Source organism: Neoarius graeffei, chromosome 21 (genome assembly GCF_027579695.1).
Source record: "Neoarius graeffei isolate fNeoGra1 chromosome 21, fNeoGra1.pri, whole genome shotgun sequence".
NCBI lineage: Eukaryota > Metazoa > Chordata > Actinopteri > Siluriformes > Ariidae > Neoarius > Neoarius graeffei.
Window position 1 is genome coordinate 28485627 of NC_083589.1, and position 23036 is coordinate 28508662.

General features: G+C 40.4%; 1 protein-coding gene across 1 annotated transcript in view; it reads left to right on the forward strand.

Annotated features, from left to right (window-relative positions):
• The first annotated feature begins 544 nt into the window (after positions 1-544).
• Positions 545-23036, forward strand: part of LOC132869640 (twinfilin-1-like) — a 34478-nt gene continuing 11986 nt past the window's right edge. The window contains exons 1-5 of the mRNA XM_060902931.1: positions 545-669; positions 5053-5130; positions 5244-5422; positions 9417-9512; positions 15161-15265. Coding sequence (XP_060758914.1) covers positions 645-669; positions 5053-5130; positions 5244-5422; positions 9417-9512; positions 15161-15265 — 483 coding nt within the window. The 5' untranslated portion in view covers positions 545-644. The remainder of the gene's footprint in view (positions 670-5052; positions 5131-5243; positions 5423-9416; positions 9513-15160; positions 15266-23036) is intronic.

Here is a 23036-nt window from a genome sequence, read left to right on the forward strand (position 1 = left end):
ATTGAGGAATGCCTTGAATACTGAATGATGGAATTAATTTCTTGCAAAGATATAGAAGATGGCGGCATGGTGGTGTAGTGGTTAGCACTGTCGCCTCACAGCAAGAAGGTCCGGGTTCGAGCCCCGTGGCCGGCGAGGGCCTTTCTGTGCGGAGTTTGCATGTTCTCCCCGTGTCCGCGTGGGTTTCCTCCGGGTGCTCCGGTTTCCCCCACAGTCCAAAGACATGCAGGTTAGGTTAACTGGTGACTCTAAATTGAGCGTAGGTGTGAATGTGAGTGTGAATGGTTGTCTGTGTCTATGTGTCAGCCCTGTGATGACCTGGCGACTTGTCCAGGGTGTACCCCGCCTTTCGCCCGTAGTCAGCTGGGATAGGCTCCAGCTTGCCTGCGACCCTGTAGAAGGATAAAGCGGCTAGAGATAATGAGATGAGATATAGAAGATAAAAACTCAGCCGGGTCTGGGTCGGACAGTTCGCTTATCTGAGGAAAAAGGTTGTTCAATCCATGTCACGTGACTGAGGGACGTCCTACGCGGTGACGTCACGACAGAGCAGAGGCCGGCTCTTTTGGTCCGAGTCGCCGCTGTAGTTCTTCACTTCCGCGTTTCTCCTGCTTTTAATTGTGAGAGGTTGAAGAAGTGGCACAATGTCTCATCAGACCGGCATCCAAGGTAAACTCTTCCATCAGGTGTTCTGAGAAAAGTTCGCGTTCGGAGCCACTTCCGGAGCCACTTCCGGGGGTTTAATTCACTCTGCTTGGGCTGGTGGGCGATCTGTTGCTGCGCTCGAGCGTCTCAGTGGGCTTCATTGGGAGCGCGAGCGTGTTAAACACTAACCAGGAGCAGCTCCATGGAGAGTCCAGTCTGTGCCAAGTGTGAGCTCAGCTTTATGGCTCACATATACAGACATGCAAAGGAAAAAAAAATTGTTAGGACATCAGGACTGATGCTCGGTTCTCCAACAGATCAAAGTTTTTAATTTTTTTTTTTTTTAATCTATAAACATTCAGTCTGTTCTCCTTTAGCTGCCTGGCATCCTTTTAAGGAATTCACATACCAAGCATTGTTTATTCCCAGAAAGGTCTCTGTCTTTCAGCTAACAGGAGCTGACTTTTTTTTTTTTTTTTCCTCCTGAGGCACATGGACTTTAACTTCAAAAAGCATGTGTATGTGTGTGTTTTTTTTTTTTTTTAATGCCATGATCAAAAACTGTGTAAAATCTAATTTACAAACGAATTTATACGGGTTGTTTTACAATCAGGGTCCGCAAGCTAAAAATCACATTTAACACTTATTATCTTCAATATCAAAAGGCTTGACTAAATAAACTTGGTTGTTTATTGTAGCCCTGTGATAGCTCTATTTACCGTGAAAAAAAAAAAATGGTGATAACGTTATTTTTGGTGAATGTATGACAATATATGTCATATTTAGCAAAATTACTCGGGTCATTTAGAAAAAGTGCTTTTTTGACCACAGGTAGCTCCAAAAGGGATGCACTTAAATCATTCTTTATACCATAAAACACATATTTGGTTCCATATCATTGGAAACATAGTTAAGTTTTAATGTTGAACGCCAGTAAGTTTTCAGACTACTTTGATCAAATTAGTATGTAATTGTGTAAAAAAAAAAAAAATGTCCTGTCCGAGACAGCTAATTTTTCAATATAAAATAACATATCTAAAATGATTATTTTCATCCTAAAATGTGGTCAAGATATTGGGACATAAATATTAGCGAGAACTAACACAAAGCTTACAGCCTTATATTTAAAAGCAAATTGTCAAAAAAAATGTTCTCTCCGAGAATCACTTCATTTGTTTCTCCCAGCCCTGCTTAAAGCTACACTTAATCTTCTTTATCTTATAGCAGATTACACAAAACTACCATACACATATGTCAAAAAATGACCTGAAATCTGTTCTTTAACTTGTCCTTCACTTAAAAACTGGTACAAGAACCAGTTTGAATCAATTTGAATTTTGGACCCCTGTGACACAAACTTTGTACCCTGATTGTAAAACAACCCATAAACGAGTGCCCTTTGGACATCTCTACTTTTTCTGTCTGTTTGGTGGCGCGGTGGTGTCCGGGTTCGAATCTCGCAGCTGAAAGGAGCAACACAGTGGTGTAGTGGTTAGTACAGTTGGCTCACAGCAAGAAGGTTCTGGGTTCGAACCCAGCAGCCGGCGAGGGCCTTTCTGTGTGGAGTTTGCATGGTGTGTGTTAGGGTGCATCAGTTGCCCCCTAAAAACGAAAAGTTCCTCCGATCATGATGCATTTTTGTTTTAATGTTCCTTTTGGTAAGAAAACACACTGGGTGAAATATTTTGACAAAATTCAAAAATTTAATGGTGGCACCAGGAGCTCAAAGTTATGGAAAAAGCTGCTATTTTATGACTTTTATGACAAAATTTTGATCACTTTTCATGAAACATGATGGCACCTTATAGAGTATACCAAATATCTTAGATCCACATTTTTAGTACATATTCTAAATATATTATCAAGCACAGTTTGAGTTTTAGCTGTTCATTGAATCATTGTTCAACTACTTTTAAACAATACAAATGTATTATGAATCACATTAATGCTTCTCGATCCCTTGCAAAGGTTCTTAACATGATCTCTGGGTCACAAGAAATCAATAAATGGAGTCCAACATTATGATTCAAACCTGACGCAAAAACATAAAATAAGCGTTTTTTGGCAAAAAATGAACCTCATGGTGCCACCATTATACTTTTGAATATGGTCAAAAAATTTTACAGGATGTCTTTATTGGTGAAAAGGAACACCCAAACAAAAATGCATCAGATTTTATGAAAGTGAGGGCAACTGATGCACCCTAGTCTGCGTGGGTTTCCCCCACAGTTCAGAGACATGCAGTTAGGTTCTGCATGTCAGTTATGTCGGTCCTGGGATCGAGATGCTGACCTCTTCTGCTCCTCGGACCTGCCTGATCCATCCTGGTGCCCTGTGTTTGGTTGGAGTCTCATCGCATCGCTGCTGTGGAGGACGGCCCCATGTGGACAGTTGGGGGTCACGCCTGGAGGATGCTCTGGACTCTTGCAGTGGTGCTTTTGTGGCTGGGGACTGCAGTTGACTTGCTGACTTTGGGACTGCGGTTGTCGTGAACGGTTTTGCGCTCGGGTTTCCGTCGGTAGGGGGTTTATAGCATCAACGAACCTGACTTTGTTAGGACTGTTAATGTTATAGTCATGTTGTCTGTTGTTGCCTGGATGGGGATGAGTTCCCTTTTGAGTCTGGTTCCTCTCGAGGTTTCTTCCTCATGTCGTCTGGGGGAGTTTTTCCTTGCCACCGTCGCCACAGGCATGCTCATTGGGAATAGATTAGGGATAAAATTGGCTCATGATTATTTTAAGTCGTTCAAATTCTGTAAAGCTGCTTTGCGGCAATGTTTATCGTTAAAAGTACTATACAAATGACTTGACTTGACTTGAGGTTAACGTGGGGTGGCCTTGGGCTGAAGTGCCCTTGAGCAAGGTACCTAACCCCTGACTGCTCCCCGGGTGCTCTAGTGTGGCTGCCCACTGCTCTGGGTGTGTGCGGGTGTGTTCACTGCTTCAGATGGGTTAAATGCAGAGGATGAATTTCACTGTGCTTGAAGTGTGCATGTGACAAATAAAGGTTTTCTTCTTCTTCTTCTTCTTCTTCTTTCTGTGTGGATTTTGTATGTTCTCTCTGTGTCTGCATGGGTTTCCTCCGGGTGCTCCGGTTTCCCCTACATGCAGATTTAGGTAAAATACCCAGCCACTGGGGTTGCACAAACCAGTGCATACTTAGACTACATCCACACGACAACGGCAACGAGATTTTTTTTTAGCGGGTAAAAAAAATATCGCGTCCACATGGGCAACGGATCAGTAAAATATCAGGTACATATGGCAACGCAACGCTTGCTGAAAACGATGCAATACACATGCCACACCTCTACGTGCACTGTAAGACGGTCCATCGGAGACACCAGAACAATAGAAGAAGTAGGACGCATGTGCATAAACCCCTTCTTCTACCCGGCATGAAGCACTCACAGGAACAAACACACAACAACAAGAAGAAGATGGCTGCGACTACGCGAGGAAATCGTGCCTTCTATGTGTACAAATTAGTTTTATTAGTGTGCATAGTTTTATATAACTTAATTTTCTTATTGTGTGTGAACATTTTGAAAAGCATTTTTATATAATTTATATAACTTTTTATATTGTGTGTGAACATTTTGAAAAGCAGTCTTCTCCAATAAAAAAAAGAAATTCAAGAAATGGTTCAGTTACTTGTTTATTTAAAAGAAAAGCTGTATACAAAAGTGAATGCAATGCAGTGGTTCATACAAAACAGTCTGTTGAAGGGTCTTCTGACCCTTTTCCCCTCTGCCTCCATTATAGTCAGGTAACTGTTGCTTTGTGTGGAAGGCTGTACTTTCTGTTCATCAAAGCAGGTGTAAATTGTCTGTCTGGCAGGTCAGTCAGGTTAATGTGTAAACAATTTCAAAAGATTCTTATCCAATAATAAAGATTCTTATCCATTGTTGCTGTTGTTGTTACGAATGATGCGCGCGAGAGTGCTGCTTGTTCTAGTCATGTGGTTGTGACGTCATCGTAAACAAATCCGTTCTACTCATCCAGAGTACTTTGCAACGGCGCCGTTGCCAGATTTTTCCACTCTGGAACCCATTCTCAAAAAATATCGTTTTGGGGCACCCAAAACGCCGGTGCCGTGTGGATGCCAGGCCGAAACGATAAATTTTATCAGATTCACCTGAATCCGTTGCCGTGTGGACAGGGCCTTAGTGCCAGTCCCAAGCCTGGATAGATTGGGGAGGGTTGTGTCAGGAAGGGCATCCGGTGTAAAACATCTACCAGAATGAAGGCCAAGTGTGAGGTTAGCATTGCGTTAAACTGGTTTATGAACCTTCTGAAAAAAAAAGTCAATTATTACATGTGTGCCAGAATGATCTGATTATTGCTTTCTTCTGGACGTGTGGTCAGATTTGGTGTTGCTGATTGTGTTTTTGCTCTGTCCCACCAGCCACAGCAGAGGTGAAAGAGGTCTTCGCCAAGGCACGGAATGGAGCGTACCGCCTCATTAAGTTGGTCATTGAAAACGGTAGGTTCGAGGCTCTGTGGATAAGCTCTGTGAATTCGGTTGTGACTATGAGAATCCATATAAGGTGAGGAAAGATCTCCGTGCTGAGCCGGTAGTTCTGCTGTGTTCTTCAGAACAGCTTGTGCTGGGAGGAACCAGACCCGTGGGCCGGAAATGGGAGCTGGATTGGGACAATTATATCCTGCCTCTCTTGGAGGATGACATGCCTTCGTACATCCTCTACAGGCTGGATAGCACCAATAATCAGGGCTACGAGTGGGTCTTCTTAGCATGGTCCCCGGATCATTCTGCTGTGAGTATAACATAATGTAAATATAGCGTCCCCAGGAAGACAGACACACAAAATACATGTTTATCCAATTCAATTTCAGTTGGAAAAACAATTGTTACAGTATAATAAGACTTTGTTTTTGTTTCCTAAGGCACAGGGTAAATGTGTCCTCAAAGATTCATGCCTGTGAGCCAGGGTAGTAATATTTTTAAGCAGAAAAGATTCCAGTACCCAAACCTGGGGCAAAATAACAGCATTTAAAGTCTATTTTTTCCCGTGTACAACCAAAACCTGTGCCATAAAAGAGTTGTAGTTTGGCGAAGAGCCTGGACTTTGAAAGGCCAGGGTTGGATCTGAATTATATCCAGGTGGGAAAACCAATATGAAGTGAGTTAGTAAGGTGTTGAATGGCTTCAGTACACGTTGGCAGCAGTTCTGCGAGTCTTTCTAACTGCCCTGGAGGGATGAACACCATTTTTCCTCAACTGGTGTTTTTATACTGATGGTGGTGGAGGACAGCATTGTCTATCATGTCGGTCCATCATTTCCTGGTGGTGTTCAGTTGAGATCTCATGATATGACTGCGAAGGCCATAGCGTGTTATTTGCATCATTTGTATTATTATGCCTTTGGTGATAAGTGGCTGAGGCATTTTATTTCCATCCATCCGGTTTCTTGTTAATATAATATCTCAAGAACAGGGTTGAATAACCTTTCTTTCTTTCTTTCTTTCTTTCTTTCTTTCTTTCTTTCTTTCTTTCTTTCTTTCTTTCTTTCTTTCTTTCTTTCTTTCTTTCTTTCAATTTTACAACCCTGATTCCAAAAAAGTTGGGACAAAGTACAAATTGTAAATAAAAACAGAATGCAATAATTTACAAATCTCAAAAACTGATATTGTATTCACAATAGAACATAGACAACATATCAAATGTCGAAAGTGAGACATTTTGAAATTTCATGCCAAATATTGGTTCATTTGAAATTTCATGACAGCAACACATCTCAAAAAAGTTGGGATAGGGGCAATAAGAGGCTGGAAAAGTTAAAGGTACAAAAAAGGAACAGCTGGAGGACCAAATTGCAACTCATTAGGTCAATTGGCAATAGGTCATTAACATGACTGGGTATAAAAAGAACATCTTGGAGTGGCAGCGGCTCTCAGAAGTAAAGATGGGAAGAGGATCACCAATCCCCCTAATTCTGCGCCGACAAATAGTGGAGCAATATCAGAAAGGAGTTCAACAATGTAAAATTGCAAAGAGTTTGAACACATCATCATCTACAGTGCATAATATCATCAAAAAAATTCAGAGAATCTGGAAGAATCTCTGTGCGTAAGGGTCAAGGCCGGAAAACCATACTGGGTGCCCGTGATCTTCGGGCCCTTAGACGGCACTGCATCACATACAGGCATGCTTCTGTATTGGAAATCACAAAATGGGCTCAGGAATATTTCCAGAGAACATTATCTGTGAACACAATTCACCGTGCCATCCGCCGTTGCCAGCTAAAACTCTGTAGTTCAAAGAAGAAGCTGTATCTAAACATGATCCAGAAGCGCAGACGTCTTCTCTGGGCCAAGGCTCATTTAAAATGGACTGTGGCAAAGTGGAAAACTGTTCTGTGGTCAGACGAATCAAAATTTGAAGTTCTTTATGGAAATCAGGGACGCCGTGTCATTCGGACTAAAGAGGAGAAGGACGACCCGAGTTGTTATCAGCGCTTGGTTCAGAAGCCTGCATCTCTGATGGTACGGGGTTGCATTAGTGCGTGTGGCATGGGCAGCTTACATATCTGGAAAGACACTATCAATGCTGAAAGGTACATCCAGGTTCTAGAGCAACATATGCTCCCATCCAGACGACGTCTCTTTCAGGGAAGACCTTGCATTTTCCAACATGACAATGCCAAACCACATACTGCATCAATTACAGCATCATGGCTGCGTAGAAGAAGGGTCCGGGTACTGAACTGGCCAGCCTGCAGTCCAGATCTTTCACCCATAGAAAACATTTGGCGCATCATAAAACGGAACATACGACAAAAAAGACCTAAGACAGTTGAGCAACTAGAATCCTACATTAGACAAGAATGGGTTAACATTCCTATCCCTAAACTTGAGCAGCTTGTCTCCTCAGTCCCCAGACGTTTACAGACTGTTGTAAAGAGAAAAGGGGATGTCTCACAGTGGTAAACATGGCCTTGTCCCAACTTTTTTGAGATGTGTTGTTGTCATGAAATTTAAAATCACCTAATTTTTCTCTTTAAATGATACATTTTCTTAAACATTTGATATGTCATCTATGTTCTATTCTGAATAAAATATGGAATTTTGAAACTTCCACATCATTGCATTCCGTTTGTATTTACAATTTGTACTTTGTCCCAACTTTTTTGGAATCGGGGTTGTATTTATTTTTTAAATTATTTTATTTCTTCATTTATATTTTTATTTTAATACATTTTTATTCATGTATTTTATTTTTATACATTTTTATTCACCACCTTAACTCGCAGATGAGATGATTAGATTTCGGAATTGATCCAATCAGGCTTAAGGTCAAATAATTAAGTTATTCCACGAAATCGAGTCATACATGAGCTGATAGCCGACGAGGCACGTAGCACCAAGTCGGCTATAAGCCATGTACGACGGGACTGAGTGGAATAACTGTTTTACTCTATCCACATTCACTGGATTTTCAGAAATGGAGCATTTTTATTTTTATTTTTTGCAAATTCGATAAATAAAAAGTTTACACGAAACATCCGACAAAATAATTTCTGCTTACAATGTAAACAAACCGGCGAAATGGCAGTAGCAGTTTGTGACAATGCTATAATAATAATTCTTGAAAAATTAAAAAAGATACTTTCATTCCCTAATTTGCTGCTTTTTTTTTTTTTTGTATTTTTTGGGGTTTTGTTTTGGAGTAGAGTTTTTATTTCGTCCTCGGTTGGTTCAGCAACACATTCTTGCCATTTTGTTTTTCTCTACTCACGGTATATGAGCTGATAGCCTAGTAGTAGAGTAGCCAATCAGAGCGCACGATTGCTCATATCCAGTGAATGTGGACAGAATAATTCAGTGATCTCTGTGAACGGGGATGTTGTGATCCTGGAAAGCCCAATCCCATCAGGACAAAAAGGTTTCATCATAAGATAAATGTGATTAGGCAGAATAACTTTTTATTGATTTACACGGAGTTCTTTTGAGTTGAATCAAACCATGCGAGCAAAAAAAATAAGAGCCACTATTTTTTGTTTTGTCCCCCCCCCCCCATTCATCACTTGTGTGTGGAAACCAATTTCCAAATATGAGCAGAATTCAGTTTAAAATAAGCTAAACTTTGCAGACATTTTTATCTTTAAAATAGTAAATGGTGTATATAAGAACAGAAGCGCTAATTAAATAGACAAGGAAGTATATCCGCCTTGTGGATGTGGATAATTAGACATATAAAGTTTATACTTAGAAGCTGCAGGCTCTGTGGTTTTTGTTGTAGGTTGTGTTTAGGGCTGAAAAGGGTTTCTCCTAAGAATAGCCGTTAAAGACCACACATAGTGCTTTTATTTGTCTCTGCAGTAATTAAAAAATCAACTCAAGTCTGACTTCTGTTTGAGATTTGAGAACGAATTCAGTTTAAACTCTTTGGCATGAAGTATGATATCTATTTTTAACCAACATGACAATGCTCTGATGATGTTGATCAGGTTGAAGTATTATTTCAATAGATGTGGGGGTCAAACAAAAAAAATATTGTTGTGATTTCATCCTGCTTTGCATCAGGAATTTGCAATTCTAATTTCCTCCTGCGGGTTTCAGTAACCCAGTTGTGTTTCACACGCCAGCTGGAAGACAGACAGCAAGTTCCAAAACCAAAAACACTACACTGTGAAGGCAAAATGTTCCCTCCACAAGCTTCATTTAGTATATTTATACTCCTTCTGATTATTATTACTTATGATTCAACTCCTTTTTGATTTATTTTCTCCATTGTACTGATGGTCTCAGGTTCGGCAGAAGATGCTGTATGCTGCTACTAGAGCCACGCTGAAAAAGGAATTTGGTGGTAGCCATATAAAAGAGGAGCTCTTCGGCACAGTCAAGGTATGGTACAGCATGCTCAGAGAGTATTAGTAGGAAGAATCTTTATTAGGAAGACGTACGTCATACAATACGATTTTCAGTAGGGCTCTGGGAAAATTTGAATAAATATATAACATAAATACATATAATCATTAAAAACTACACTTAAGTAAACAGCGAGGAAGTCATTCTAATAAATAATAACTAGATAGAGAGTGTGACTAAAGTCACAGTAATTTGCGCTAGCTGTTACAAACCGGGACATCTGGTCACCGTGCCCTGTAGATCTGGAATGGTAAGTGATAGAGAATGACGCTTAGTGAGGAAAAGCCGCGCCCTGCTGCCCTGAACCAAAAAAAACAACAACAAAAAAAAAAACCCAAAAACAAAACAAAGCTGATTGAAAAAAATCATGAAAATTGACAGATTTGTAAGTGATTGAAAAACATTCAAGTTTTTCATGGTTCACTGATCCAGATCAGCACCAAAAGTCGTAGCAATGTAATTCAGCCCAAAGGTGGTATTCTTGTGAAATTTGGTGATGATTGGTGGAAAACTGAGGGAGAAATAAGTGATTAAAAAAAATTCCATTTTTTTAATGGATCATTCTGGTTCGCTGATCCAGATCAGCACCAAAAGTCATAGCAACATAATTCAGCCCAGAGGTGGTATTCTTGTGAAATTTGGTGGTGATTTGTTGAAAACTGAAGGAGAAATAGCATCCTAAAAAAAGTTAGGATGATAATAATAATAATAATAATAATAATAATAATAATAATAAGTAGAAGGATCCTGAGTCAGAGTAACCGTTAAAGCCAGCACTGCTAGCGCAAATTAATCATAAAAAACATGATGACAAAAAATAACAATTTTGATAAATATATATTTAAAAAAAAGAGAGCCTATTTATTTCCTATGAAGGAACTTTTCACCACTCTTTTTTAAATTTCTTAATAATAGTTGATAATGATTGAATGTCATCCAGTAAGAAATTTAAAAGAGCGGTGAAAAGTTCCTTCATAATAGATAATTAGGCTTTGTTTCTTTTCTTATTCTTCATTGTGATTCGACAGTAATGAAAGAAGCTAGATTAATTCTGTATCGCCGTTCTAAAACCTCAGAAATCACATTCATAAGGATGTTTTGCAATTACACAATATCCCAGCTTTAGCTAGTATTGTGGATAGGAATGGGGACAGCACTAATCCAGACAAAATATAAACTATTCCCACTTCCTGCTGCCTGACTCTTGATGATTCTACAGTCTCTTCACACGTTTGTGAATACAACTTGTTTACATTTTGAATTATTGATTGATTGCACATTTGTATTGGAGTAGCATAAAGAGCAAAAAAGGCAACAATAACTGCTGCTGAGAACAAAACTTCATTTCAGGTACTGAGAACACTGTGTCCTCCCAAAGGCAAAACGAAAACAAATAAAATGTTCTATTCTTCTACCGATAGAACCTCATAAGCCACTTGTGGGTGATGCATAATGTATCACTTGCCCCAGTCTTTCTTTTCAGGCACGTATTTGTTGTATGCTTATTAATTGGGAATTTAATTGGCATGTAATGATTTACCCAATTCACAATTAAGTTTGATTCATGATGATTTTTTTTTGTTTCTTTTCTTTTTACATCACATCAGTGAGACTTTTGTTTCATTTTCTTAATAAACAATAATTATTTGCCCACATTTGTACAGGTTAGAGTAAACTATTACAGCTGATTAACCTAAATTATTCTATCCACATTCACTGGATATGAGCAATCGCGTGCTCTGATTGGCTACTCTGCTACTAGGATATCAGCTCATATACTGTGAGTAGAGAAAAACAAAATGGCAGCATGTATTGCTGAACCAACCGTGGATGAAATAAAAACTCTATTTTACCCCAAAAATTATCAAGTATTGAAAAGAAACAGAATAAAACCTCAGCGCTACGCGCCTCATCAGCTGTCAGCTTATTTATGACTCGATTTTGTGGAATAACTGTTAAATATTCCTTTTATTAAAAATGAAAATGTTAATAACAAGGAAGTCTTTTCTTAAATGTTTATGAACATTTGTACTACTTGCATTCACATCTCTTTTCTTTATCTTTCAGCAGTCTGGAAAAAGAGAGCTCTGATTTCTTGTTAAATCTTTGTACAGTCAATCGCACAACAGGTCTTTCCCATTTTAGATGTTGTTTTTTTGTGTGTTTCGTGGCATTAGAGCTGCATTACTTCCACCTACACTGAAGTCACATGCATTCCCACTGTCGTATTTAATTTGTAATTCGTAGTTTGATTTCTCATCACATGATATATCATTATGCCTAGAATTTAATATTTCATACCTAATATTCCATTTCTGTTTAGGGTAAATGAGTTAATTCTATAATAATAATAATAATAATAATAATTTAGTAATTTATCATTTTTAATACTTATTTTGCACAAATTAATATTTAAATATGATCAAATGTGCATTACAGACATTAATAAATAGCAAAGTTACAAAACATTGTCTATTGTACAAAATGTATAAAAACTCCTATATCAAACAAAATATATAAATTTGTTTTGCTTGTGATTACTTATTGTCTGTTGCAAAATCAGTTAATAAAATGTTTCTATAAAAGAAATCAGAATATGATGGAAATATATCATAATAAAATATAAGATGATAACGATACATTAATATGATCAGTTGTAGTGTATAAAATTTATCCATAAGCAGCCCGAAACAAGAACGTTTTAACCAAAGACATAAAATTTATCAAAAGTCTTCTCGTGTCTGATTTCACAGTGAAGAGCATTAAAAAGTTTAGGCGCTGCAGCAGCGACAGTCCTGTCGCCAAGATTCTTCTTGGTTCTTGCATATCGGGCGGCACAGTGGTGTAGTGGTTAGCGCTGTTGCCTCACATCAAGAAGGTCCGGGTTCGAGCCCCGTGGCCGGCGAGGGCCTTTCTGTGCGGAGTTTGCATGTTCTCCCCGTGTCCGCGTGGGTTTCCTCCGGGTGCTCCGGTTTCCCCCACAGTCCAAAGACATGCAGGTTAGGTTAACTGGTGACTCTAAATTGACCGTAGGTGTGAGTGTGAATGGTTGTCTGTGTCTATGTGTCAGCCCTGTGATGACCTGGCGACTTGTCCAGGGTGTACCCCGCCTTTCGCCCGTAGTCAGCTGGGATAGGCTCCAGCTTACCTGCGACCCTGTAGAACAGGATAAAGCGACTAGAGATAATGAGATGAAATGGGAAAGATATCGCTATTTCAATACAGTACACTAAATTCAGTCCCAGTTAACCTTTCCAGTATTGGTTCTCTCCTCAAACCCCCCCCCCCCCCCTCCCCCCCACACACACACACTGCGTCAGTATACTTTAGGAGGTGATCATGTGATACAATGTTAACGGTTATTGAAGGCAAAATGAGGAAATTCTTGATTTGAATTGCAGTGATAACCGAGCCAAGATTGCGATTTATCATGACTGGTTTATGAACCTGTAATAACAGGAATTAAAAATCAACATGGAATATGAGCTCCATGTCTAGGTATCATATTTCACAATGCAGAGTTAAGGCTGACGTGAAATGAAACGCCCACTTATCTGACCGACTTGATAAAAGTGGCAAAAGTTTAAGTCGAACAGTACAAAGTGCAGTGATTTCCTTTTATTCTTGATAAACAGACCAACGCCCTGTTATGTGTCTTTTATGTTTCTCTTATGTAAAACTCCTTCTGTTTGTTCATGTACAGTTGTGGTCAGAAGTTTACATACAGTGACATGAATGTCATCTTGGATATGAATGTCATGGCAATATTTGGGCTTTCAGTAATTTCTTTGAACTGTTCTTTTTCTGTTGCAGAATGATTGTAAAGCATACATCTTTAATTAAAAAAACTCTAGAATTTGGTGCACAAGTTTTAATTGTCTTTGGGTTCTTTGGATCAAAAATATACTGTACACACACTCACTTAAATTATTAATTCAGAGGTACTGAAACTTCCAAAATGTCTTTTATCTTGCCAAGGCCGAGGTCTCTTAACTTCTCTGTGCCTTCATAAAAAGGGTTTGTTTACAGCACTCATTGGATTGACCAACACACAGTAAATTGGGAAAGTCCAAGGAGCTCAGTGCAGATCTGAGAAAGAGGATCACAGATGTACACAACTCCGGAATGTCTCTAAACAACTGCAAATTCCAAGATCAGTTCAAACAATTGTATCCAAGTTATTGTGAGGTGTAGTCACTTTGCCAAGCTGCTTTGCTTCAAGAAAACCCAAACTGTCACCCTCGGCTGAAAGGAAATTGGTTTGGATGGTCAGGAACAACCTGGGAACCACCATGGTACAGCCCTGCCATGAACTGGAAGCTGATGGATCACTGTCTACAGTTCAGATCACCACGGACTAAGAGGCTGCTATCCAAGAAATAACCTCCTGCTCCAAAATTGCCACCTTCAAGCTTAACTAAAGTTTGAAGCTGACCACACAGACAAAGAAAAAGCCTTCTGGAGGATAGCTGTATGGTCAGATGAGACAAAGATTGAGTTGCTTGGCCACAATGACCACCATGTACCATACAGAGGGACACTGTACCATCTGGTGGTGGTGGTAGGATCATCATGCTCTGGGGCTGTTTTGCTGCCAGTAGAACTGGTTCATTGCACAAAGTGGATGGAATAATGAAAAAGGAGGACTACCTCAGAATTCTTCAGCATAAACCATCAAGGACTTGGGAGTTACAACGGGACAGTGAACCCAAACACACATCAGAGCTGGTTGTGGAGGATAAAGCAGGCTAACATTAAGCTTAAAACAAGTCCTGACTTCAACCCTATTGAAAATATATGGACCGTGCTTATAAGTCCAGTCCATCCCAAGAAAAAACAAAACAAATTTAATTGAACTCTACCAATTCTCCCATGAAGAGTTGTGAAATATCCAACCAGAATTCTGCCAGAAGCTTGTTCATGGTAAACAAAAATGTTTGGTCAAGGTGAATCTTGCGAAGAAACATTTTACTCAAATATTAGGTGTGCTGTATGTATATTTTTGACCCTGTGTTGATTTCAGAAAACCCAAAGAAAATTAAAACTTGTGCACCAAATTCTAGTGTTTTTTTTTAATTAAATATGTATGCTGTACATTCTGCCACAGAAAGAGAACAGTTCAAAGAAATTACCGAAAGCCCAAATATTGCCATGACATTCATATCCAAGATGACATTCACGTCACTGTATGTAAACTTCTGACCACAACTGTATATATATCCTTTTATTATCATGGGTGTATTATTTTTCATAGATTAAGTTTATAGTTCATATTTTGTCTTTTGCACACTAATGTATTTTATTTTGTATTTGTGACTACTTTGAATATCGTATATGTACATATTTGATATTGATCATAACTAGTTTCTTGTTTAGTTTTTATTGATTGTGTGTAGTATGTGTAGCAGGGCGCCTTTTGATAGCAGAGGCGTATAGCCACTGATTTGGACGATCCTGTTTTATTTAAATAAAGGTATCTAAATAAGTACATCTTCGAAGAGAAAATCAAAGACGAGGAGATCAAGCGGCCACCTTTTTACCTGGTTAACTTTGTCTTTAAATTCCTTCTCCTTATATTATATAAGATGAAGAACAGTAAGACTAATAGACCTATCTCTGTGCAGGATGATGTATCTCTAAACGGCTATAAAAGGTACTTGGCGTCCCAGGCTGCTCCGCTCCCACTGACTGCTGCTGAGGAGGAACTGAGGCAAATCAAACTTAACGAGGTACCGCCGCATGACGCGCGCATGACATCATGTTGTGTCAGCCTAAAATAACTAAAGCCATCACGAACACTGAACTAACAGGCTTGATTAAAATAAGAGCACCAGTGATATTGGTGCAGCTTTATGACTTGCAAGTTAAAGTGTATGTAACGCCTTATTGCAATGCTTTTTAAAATGAATATATATATCATTAGTAACGACCAAAATGAATTAATAAAGCAGGGGGAAAATATCTCATCTCATTATCTCTAGCCGCTTTATCCTGTTCTACAGGGTCGCAGGCAAGCTGGAGCCTATCCCAGCTGACTACGGGCGAAAGGCGGGGTACACCCTGGACAAGTCGCCAGGTCATCACAGGGCGGGGAAAATTCTATAAATTCTTTATTTTATTATCAAGCACAAAACTATCAATAAATCGCAGATCCCAGAAAAAGGCAGCCTTGCTCCAGGGCAAATCTCGCATGACATCATGTGTGGAACCCTGGTTATCTGGGCCATTTTGGTTCATCTGACTCTGTGCTTGTTGTAGGAATCTTACAAAAATAACGATGTGAAAGCGCCGAGTTGTGTTTGGATGTTCAAATCCATATACAACAGGACATTCAGTTCACACATTTTTGAGAAACGACACTAATCTAAAGCGACAGTGGGTGAGGTTTGTGCAAAGGAAGTGGGCAGATTTCGTGCCGCCTACTAATAATAAATCTGATTCATCAAGTGTTCATCACCACCACCAGAACGACCACATGGGAATTATTAGAGCAAAAAGAAACCCATTTATTTAATAAATGACATTTGATCTGACATTTGGACAGTTCGTCGATTCCCCTATTATTACACACAGTGCACCAGACGCAGGAACATGAGCAACATTTACATGCTCACGACATCCGATCTTACCATATCTGATGCACTTTAACAAGAAGAAAAATGCGCACGCGCAATAATCATCATTAATTATTAAATGAAACGTGTTAAATGCTTTCAGATTGCAGGATTGCAAGACTCGATTTGTTTTTAGTTTTGTTCAGGAAAACATGATGAAAGGTAACCACTGCGTTCTGCACATCTATCTGTCGATCTCGCCATCTCACGTGTGCTACAGAGGAAGACTGCTGTGAACTGAGTGAATTGGCAGTTTCTTGTCTTGGGGGCTCGAAAAGATAACCATTTACTCCGGAATATCCTTGATAATCGTCTACCCCTTCATCCGACATACAAGAATCCCAGTCGCTCTCAGAATTCTCTCCAAAACATGATTCCATATCGTGACTGGTCGAACCACTGCTGCTCACATGAACGAAATCGATACCTGAATTGTTACATGTGTGACGTCACACACCCCTTCAGGATCTTCCGGTTCAGTCTCGGCAGATTCCGTGAAAATCGGCTGATCTTACTGATTTTCCATTAATTGGGATCAGCGATGGTTCGAAAACACATGGTCAATCAACATTATTGTTGCTTTGTACAAGGAAAGAAAGTAGGTTTTAGAGGCATTACATACACTTTAGGGCGGCACGGTGGTGTAGTGGTTAGCGCTGTCGCCTCACAGCAAGAAGGTCCGGGTTCGAGCCCCGCGGTCGGCGAGGGCCTTTCTGTGCGGAGTTTGCATGTTCTCCCCGTGTCCGCGTGGGTTTCCTCCGGGTGCTCCGGTTTCCCCCACAGTCCAAAGACATGCAGGTTAGGTTAACTGGTGACTCTAAATTGACCGTAGGTGTGAGTGTGAATGGTTGTCTGTGTCTATGTGTCAGCCCTGTGATGACCTGGCGACTTGTCCAGGGTGTACCCCGCCTTTCGCCCGTAGTCAGCTGGGATAGGCTCCAGCTTGCCTGCGACCCTGTAGAACAGGATAAAGTGGCTAGAGATAATGAGATGAGATGAGACATACACTTTAAGTCACAGGCTTTAGTGAGTAAAGCTTGTTCTTTAAAATGGTGGCTGTCTGTGATCATGTGACCAGTGATGTGTTGAACAGATTGCTCGCTGGCCGAGATCACTCTTTTTTTTATCTTCTAAGCTGCGACTAATCCCATCTGTCTCCATATCTCCAGTGCCTATGTATTATAGCTATGGTAACCAGCGGTGATGCTCATACTCCTAGCACGCCTCAGTGTTGTTTTGCATGCCGGTAAATACATACAGGCAGCTGCGGAATTGTCAGCACCCCTGAGGAAGATGTGCAACAAGAAGGATGAAAAATAAAAATGTTATGAACATATGAGCAACATATAACCTTTAATCAATGTTGATTCATTTTAAGAAAAAAACATATACAGCACGTGTGTAAATAGTTTTTAACAAACCTACATCCCACACTACTAGAAATGTTATAGATGGACAGATACTTTATTCATCCCGAAGGAAATTAAAGCAGTATGCATAGTGGAAGTGGTGCAATAGGATGCTATGGTATGGAATGTGTACCATGGCGGTAGTGCAAAAAGTGAACAGTGCAGGGATATACCAGTGCAATTACTGTATCTGATACAAAATACAAATACACAATATACCGATACAAGAATGTAAACAGCAATAGAATTTAAAAGTAGACGGCCTTTCGATTTCATAAAATCAGTGAAATTTAGTTCCCTCTGAAATTTGGTCATTATGATATGTTTATTTTTGTAATATCAAAAAAAAACAACAACAAGCCATTCTGTGTCTGGGAAGTTATTTAATTTGAGGGGATTAAAGCATGAAATCGCTCGCTTCGCGCAGTCAAGCAGACAGGAAGTCCATGTGTGTGCGCATGCGCAGGTTTACCTTTGACCGTGCACTGACAGTTCCATCATTCTGTCGCTAAACGATCACACCAAGGTGCTCGCTGACCGCCGATATTTATTAGTTTGGTCCTGCGTTTCCTTTGCTTCGTATATAACATAACGTCTTTTCTTCTCACTTTCCGTTACTGTAGTCGGTTTTTCACGTTTCGTTCGCACACTCGCGTCCTCCATTTTTCTCTCCTGTTTCAAATTTGTATCCCACAATGCCTTGCGCGAACAGGGAAAGCCCACCACGTCATGCATGACGTAGTATCTTGTATCGTGTCATGGTGAAGCAGGAAAAAATAGTGGAGAATTGAGGGCCACGTGGCTGTAAATTCATTAATTGTTCTATTTAAAAAAAATAATAAAATTGGAAGTCAGTAATTTGAATTCGGTAGCTTTCGGCCCACTAAACAAAAATAATTGGGTGTCGGGAAAATTATTTTTATGACCTACACTTGAAAAATCTGAAAGGCAATCGAACTTTAATTATACAAATCCTTTTAATACTCTGTAAATAAATAATTTAAAGGATAAAAACACCAGGTTAAAATTTAGGACGGTACAGACAGTCAAGATTTTAAAAATAAGAAAAAAAATTGTGCGTAAGGGCTAATATAGCCAGTAAAGGGGGGGGAAAGTTTGTGTGTTTTTTTTTTTTTTTTCCCCCCATGTTTAGAAACGCTTGAGGTCAATTTATACTTCTGTGCCAAATCTATGCCATAGCCTCTCCACATACACCTCTTCAGAAAATAACCATGCGTCGCGGTGAGACAGACCACAACAACCGTGATTGTCCGTTTGCTAGCATCGCATTTCCTCGTGCGCATTTCCCCCTGCTCTTTCTTCTCTGCGAGAATCAGAAATCCACCATCACGATATTGTGTTAATATGAATTTATAAAGTGTGAAGCTCTATAGTGGCTGTCGATCATTATAACAGGCAGTTTAACCTGGATTTGAACACTTGAACACTCATTCCTGAGTCCACAAAACATTTTCAGAACATTTTGTCCACCTTATTTCTGTTTATTATTCCTACTGTGAAATACGGAGCTCACATTACGATCTATGTGTACAAGCAGTAAACTTTGATGTGTTTCATGCTACAGTGCCTCTTGGAGATGTGCCCCTCACTGGGCTGCGACAGCTTACGAACGTCATTCGTGAGAGAGTTTCAAACGTGTCTTGAAACATTCGCGGGGCTTCTCAATTTCCTCGCATGAGTCGCAAAGTGTCGCTCCTTTGTCGCAGAAATTTTGAACATGTTCAAAAAATTAGTGCGACAGAATTTCTCTCAAAATAGCCGCAAATGCATCGCTGGTGTCGCAAAGCTGTCACGAACCCTTCTCAAGTCAGTTTCCGTGAGACAGGAAGTGCGAGTGTATGGGTAGTATCTCACAGGGCTGCGACAGCCTGCGACTAGTTGGAGACACAACAATTGCGATAAAATATCTCATCTCATTATCTCTAGCCGCTTTATCCTGTTCTACAGGGTCGCAGGCAAGCTGGAGCCTATCCCAGCTGACTATGGGGCGAAAGGCGGGATACACCCTGGACAAGTCGCCAGGTCATCACAGGGCTGACACATAGACACAGACAACTATTCACACTCACATTCACACCTACGGCCAATTTAGAGTCACCAGTTAACCTAACCTGCATGTCTTTGGACTGTGGGGGAAACCGGAGCACCTGTAGGAAACCCACGCGGACACGGGGAGAACATGCAAACTCCACACAGAAAGGCCCTCGCCGGCCATGGGGCTCGAACCCGGACCTTCTTGCTGTGAGGCGACAGCGCTAACCACTACACCACCGTGCCGCCGCGATAAAATATGTGAATGTCAATTCAGTGTGATTCCAAGTGAAAATTGTCGCTAATTCGCGTATTTTATCGCAATTGTTGTGTCTCCAACTAGTCGCAGCTCAGTGAGATACTACCCTTAGTATAAGGGTGCGTCTCCACGTAGCAGGTTTTGGCTTCCACATAGCTTCCTCCCAGGACTTCATCAAAAAAGCATTGCCATGCTGTGTGTCAGTTTTGTTTCTATGACAATACACTGCAACCGTGCTCTAACGAACTCCTTGGTGGACGTCCAAATAGTTTGTTATACCAAAAAGTTTGCAGTACTGAAATGGACCCAGTTGTCACACCAGACACTCTTCCATAAAAACAAGTGTTTTAATTTATATTTATGCTTAATTGACCGTACATATTTATGAAGTAAAAGAAATAAGTCGTTACTCACCATTGTTTGCTTGCACGGTGGTGTAGTGGTTAGCACTGTCTCCTCACAGCAAGAAGGTTCTGGGTTCGAGCCCAGCGGCCAGCGAGGGCCTTTCTGTGTGGAGTTTGCATGTTCTCCCCGTGTCTGCCCAGGTTTCCTCCGGGTGCTCCGGTTTCCCCCACAGTCCAAAGACATGCAGGTTAGGCTAACTGGTGGCTGTAAATTGACCGTAGGTGTGACTGGTCATTTCCCAAGTCCAGAAATGGGAGGGTTGCGACAGTTAGGGCATCCAGTGTAAAACTATGCTCCAATTAATATGATGTGTATCAATAGGGTCTACATGGACCCCGACCTGGTAACAGTGCTGGGCAAGGGAGAAGATCATGACTCACCATCGTCGTTTGCTTGCTGCATCTTCTTTCTTTTCAGCCCACTGTATTGATTGCAATTATGGATGACGTCTCAGAGCTCTTTATTTAAAAATTCAATTTTTCATGATACCGTATTCTTTCAATAAATTAGTTGCTTTCTCACCACGCTTTAGATGGTCCAGGATATGAAACTTGTCTTTGATGGAGAGTGTTTTATGTTTTTGAGTAGCCATGACAACAGTGCTTACAGAGTAAAGACTCGAGTAAAACTGATTTTAGCTAAAAAAATAGTCATTTTAATGGATTTTTTTTTTAAGTCAGTGTTCTTGATAATTACATTAATGGCATTTAGCAGGCGCTCTTATCCAGAGTGACGTACAGCATGCCCAGAGCAGCCTTAGGTGCCTTGGTCAAGGGCACTTCAACGATTCCTGCTGGTCCAGGGAATCAAACCAGCAACCTTTTGGTCCCAAAGCTGCTTCCCTAACCTTTAGGCCATGGTTTCCCCCAATTGTTAGTGATTGAGACCTAAGCGGACTTGTTCAAGTGTACCTGTAGTGAATTTTAATTACTAGCCATTTCAAAAAATCACATATGATACCAGTGGTCCTGTCATGTAACGTTCGTCATAAGCTCTTGTCAAGTACGTGTGAGTTTTAGGTCACTGCTCTGTCAGTGACATGTTGCCTCCTTCCAGCACTGGTAGTGACACACAGTTGTTGTTTTGTCCAACTGCAAATCTACTTGCACATAATGCCATGAAATAATAGATATGTGCCATAAAATAAAGATCTATTACAAATATTAGGTCTATATTTATTCACCGTCTTCTGAAGTTACTTGACTGGGAACTTGCCTGTTCGTCAGTTCCCTTTCAGGTGCTGGTCCCCGGAGGTACCTGTGGATCATGCTGTCAGTGAAGGCCATTTTCAGGGACGGTTAGTGAAGGACATACTTGTGCAGCCGTCAAAGCGGTCTGCAATGAGTTCATGTTCTTGACAACAGTAGGACTCCATGTCAGTTCTCATGACAGACCACTGCCTGCATCGTAGTGGTAGCCATTTTGGATCTACCATCACACACATCTCTTGTGGCAGTTTCCTCTTCTGAATCACTAGAATGTGCTGACTCACTGTCCTCACAAGCCTCCTCCCTCTCTGGTTCGAATAGATAACCACTAACACCCATTTCATCAAAGCTGCTAGCCATATTTTGCTTCTTTAACACCTCCTTTCACCTCGAATCTCGACCCACAGAACACTGCTTGTAGATGCTGCGTTCATGTGCTATGGGAAGATGATATTTTCCAGTTGGGAAGTGGTATTTACCATTGTGTTGTGTTCACATGCTTTTGTTGTTGTTGACAAATTAAAGATGGTGGACCAGATTCAGAATCAGGCCTGTTATTTGGCTAAAACAATTATAGATTGCCTTGTTCATCAGCTGCAGCAGGAATATGAGTTATTAAAAGTCGAAAGGTAAATAATGCTGAATATTTCCTCATCGTGACAAGTAGAGATTTTCTTAACACATTGAATGCCACGCAGTTTTTGGAAATTTGGCTTTAGCCACAATGAGAGTAGCCAGTATCTAGATCATTGTTGGCGTTCTTTGGACAGCCACAGAATATTTTGTATTAGGCTATAATATACATATTATAATAATATAATATACATAACATGACTCGTTTAAAAGGTGAGAGTCAGCTTTCCGTAGGTGAAAACCACTTCTTTCTTGGTTCATAAGCTAGTCTTGTACCGCTCGCCGCCATGTTGAAAAGGTTAAAGTTCATCTCATCTCGGCAACTCGTGTATCAAAATTTTCTACGAGTTGCCCAGTGGAAAATACCACAAGAGGGGGCGTTCATGTGTGCTTTCCATGTCGGCGTTTGGTATTTACCATAATTCCCATAGTACATGAACACACCATTACTCGCACCCGATAATCCGGAATCAACGACTTTGTACGTCACTTCCGGCCGGCAATGGCTGCTCCCCTTTGGTTCTGCCCCCACCGGTAATTAACAGAATAAAATGGTCCACAAAAGTGCTTTCACGGTATGTTTTTTTTTTGACTGAAAGTGCGCGCCTTTTGTCTATAAGTAATACATAAAGCATGATTAATGTTGTAAGCATGACCAGTACTGGTACACTTTAAGCCTTTTTGTTTTATGGCGTTAACAAGTATTGTATTGTTGACTTGACTGCAGACTTGATTACTTATTTACCCTGTCCACACTAGGGATTTTGTACCGATACGAAACTACTTTCGTACTGCAACACCTGTCCACACTAGCAACTATACCGGTACTGTATGGGGTTTCGTACCGGTACAGTATCGGTACTGTAGTGCTTCGCTGTAGTGTGGACAGATGAAGCGGTTCTGTATCGATACAAATATAA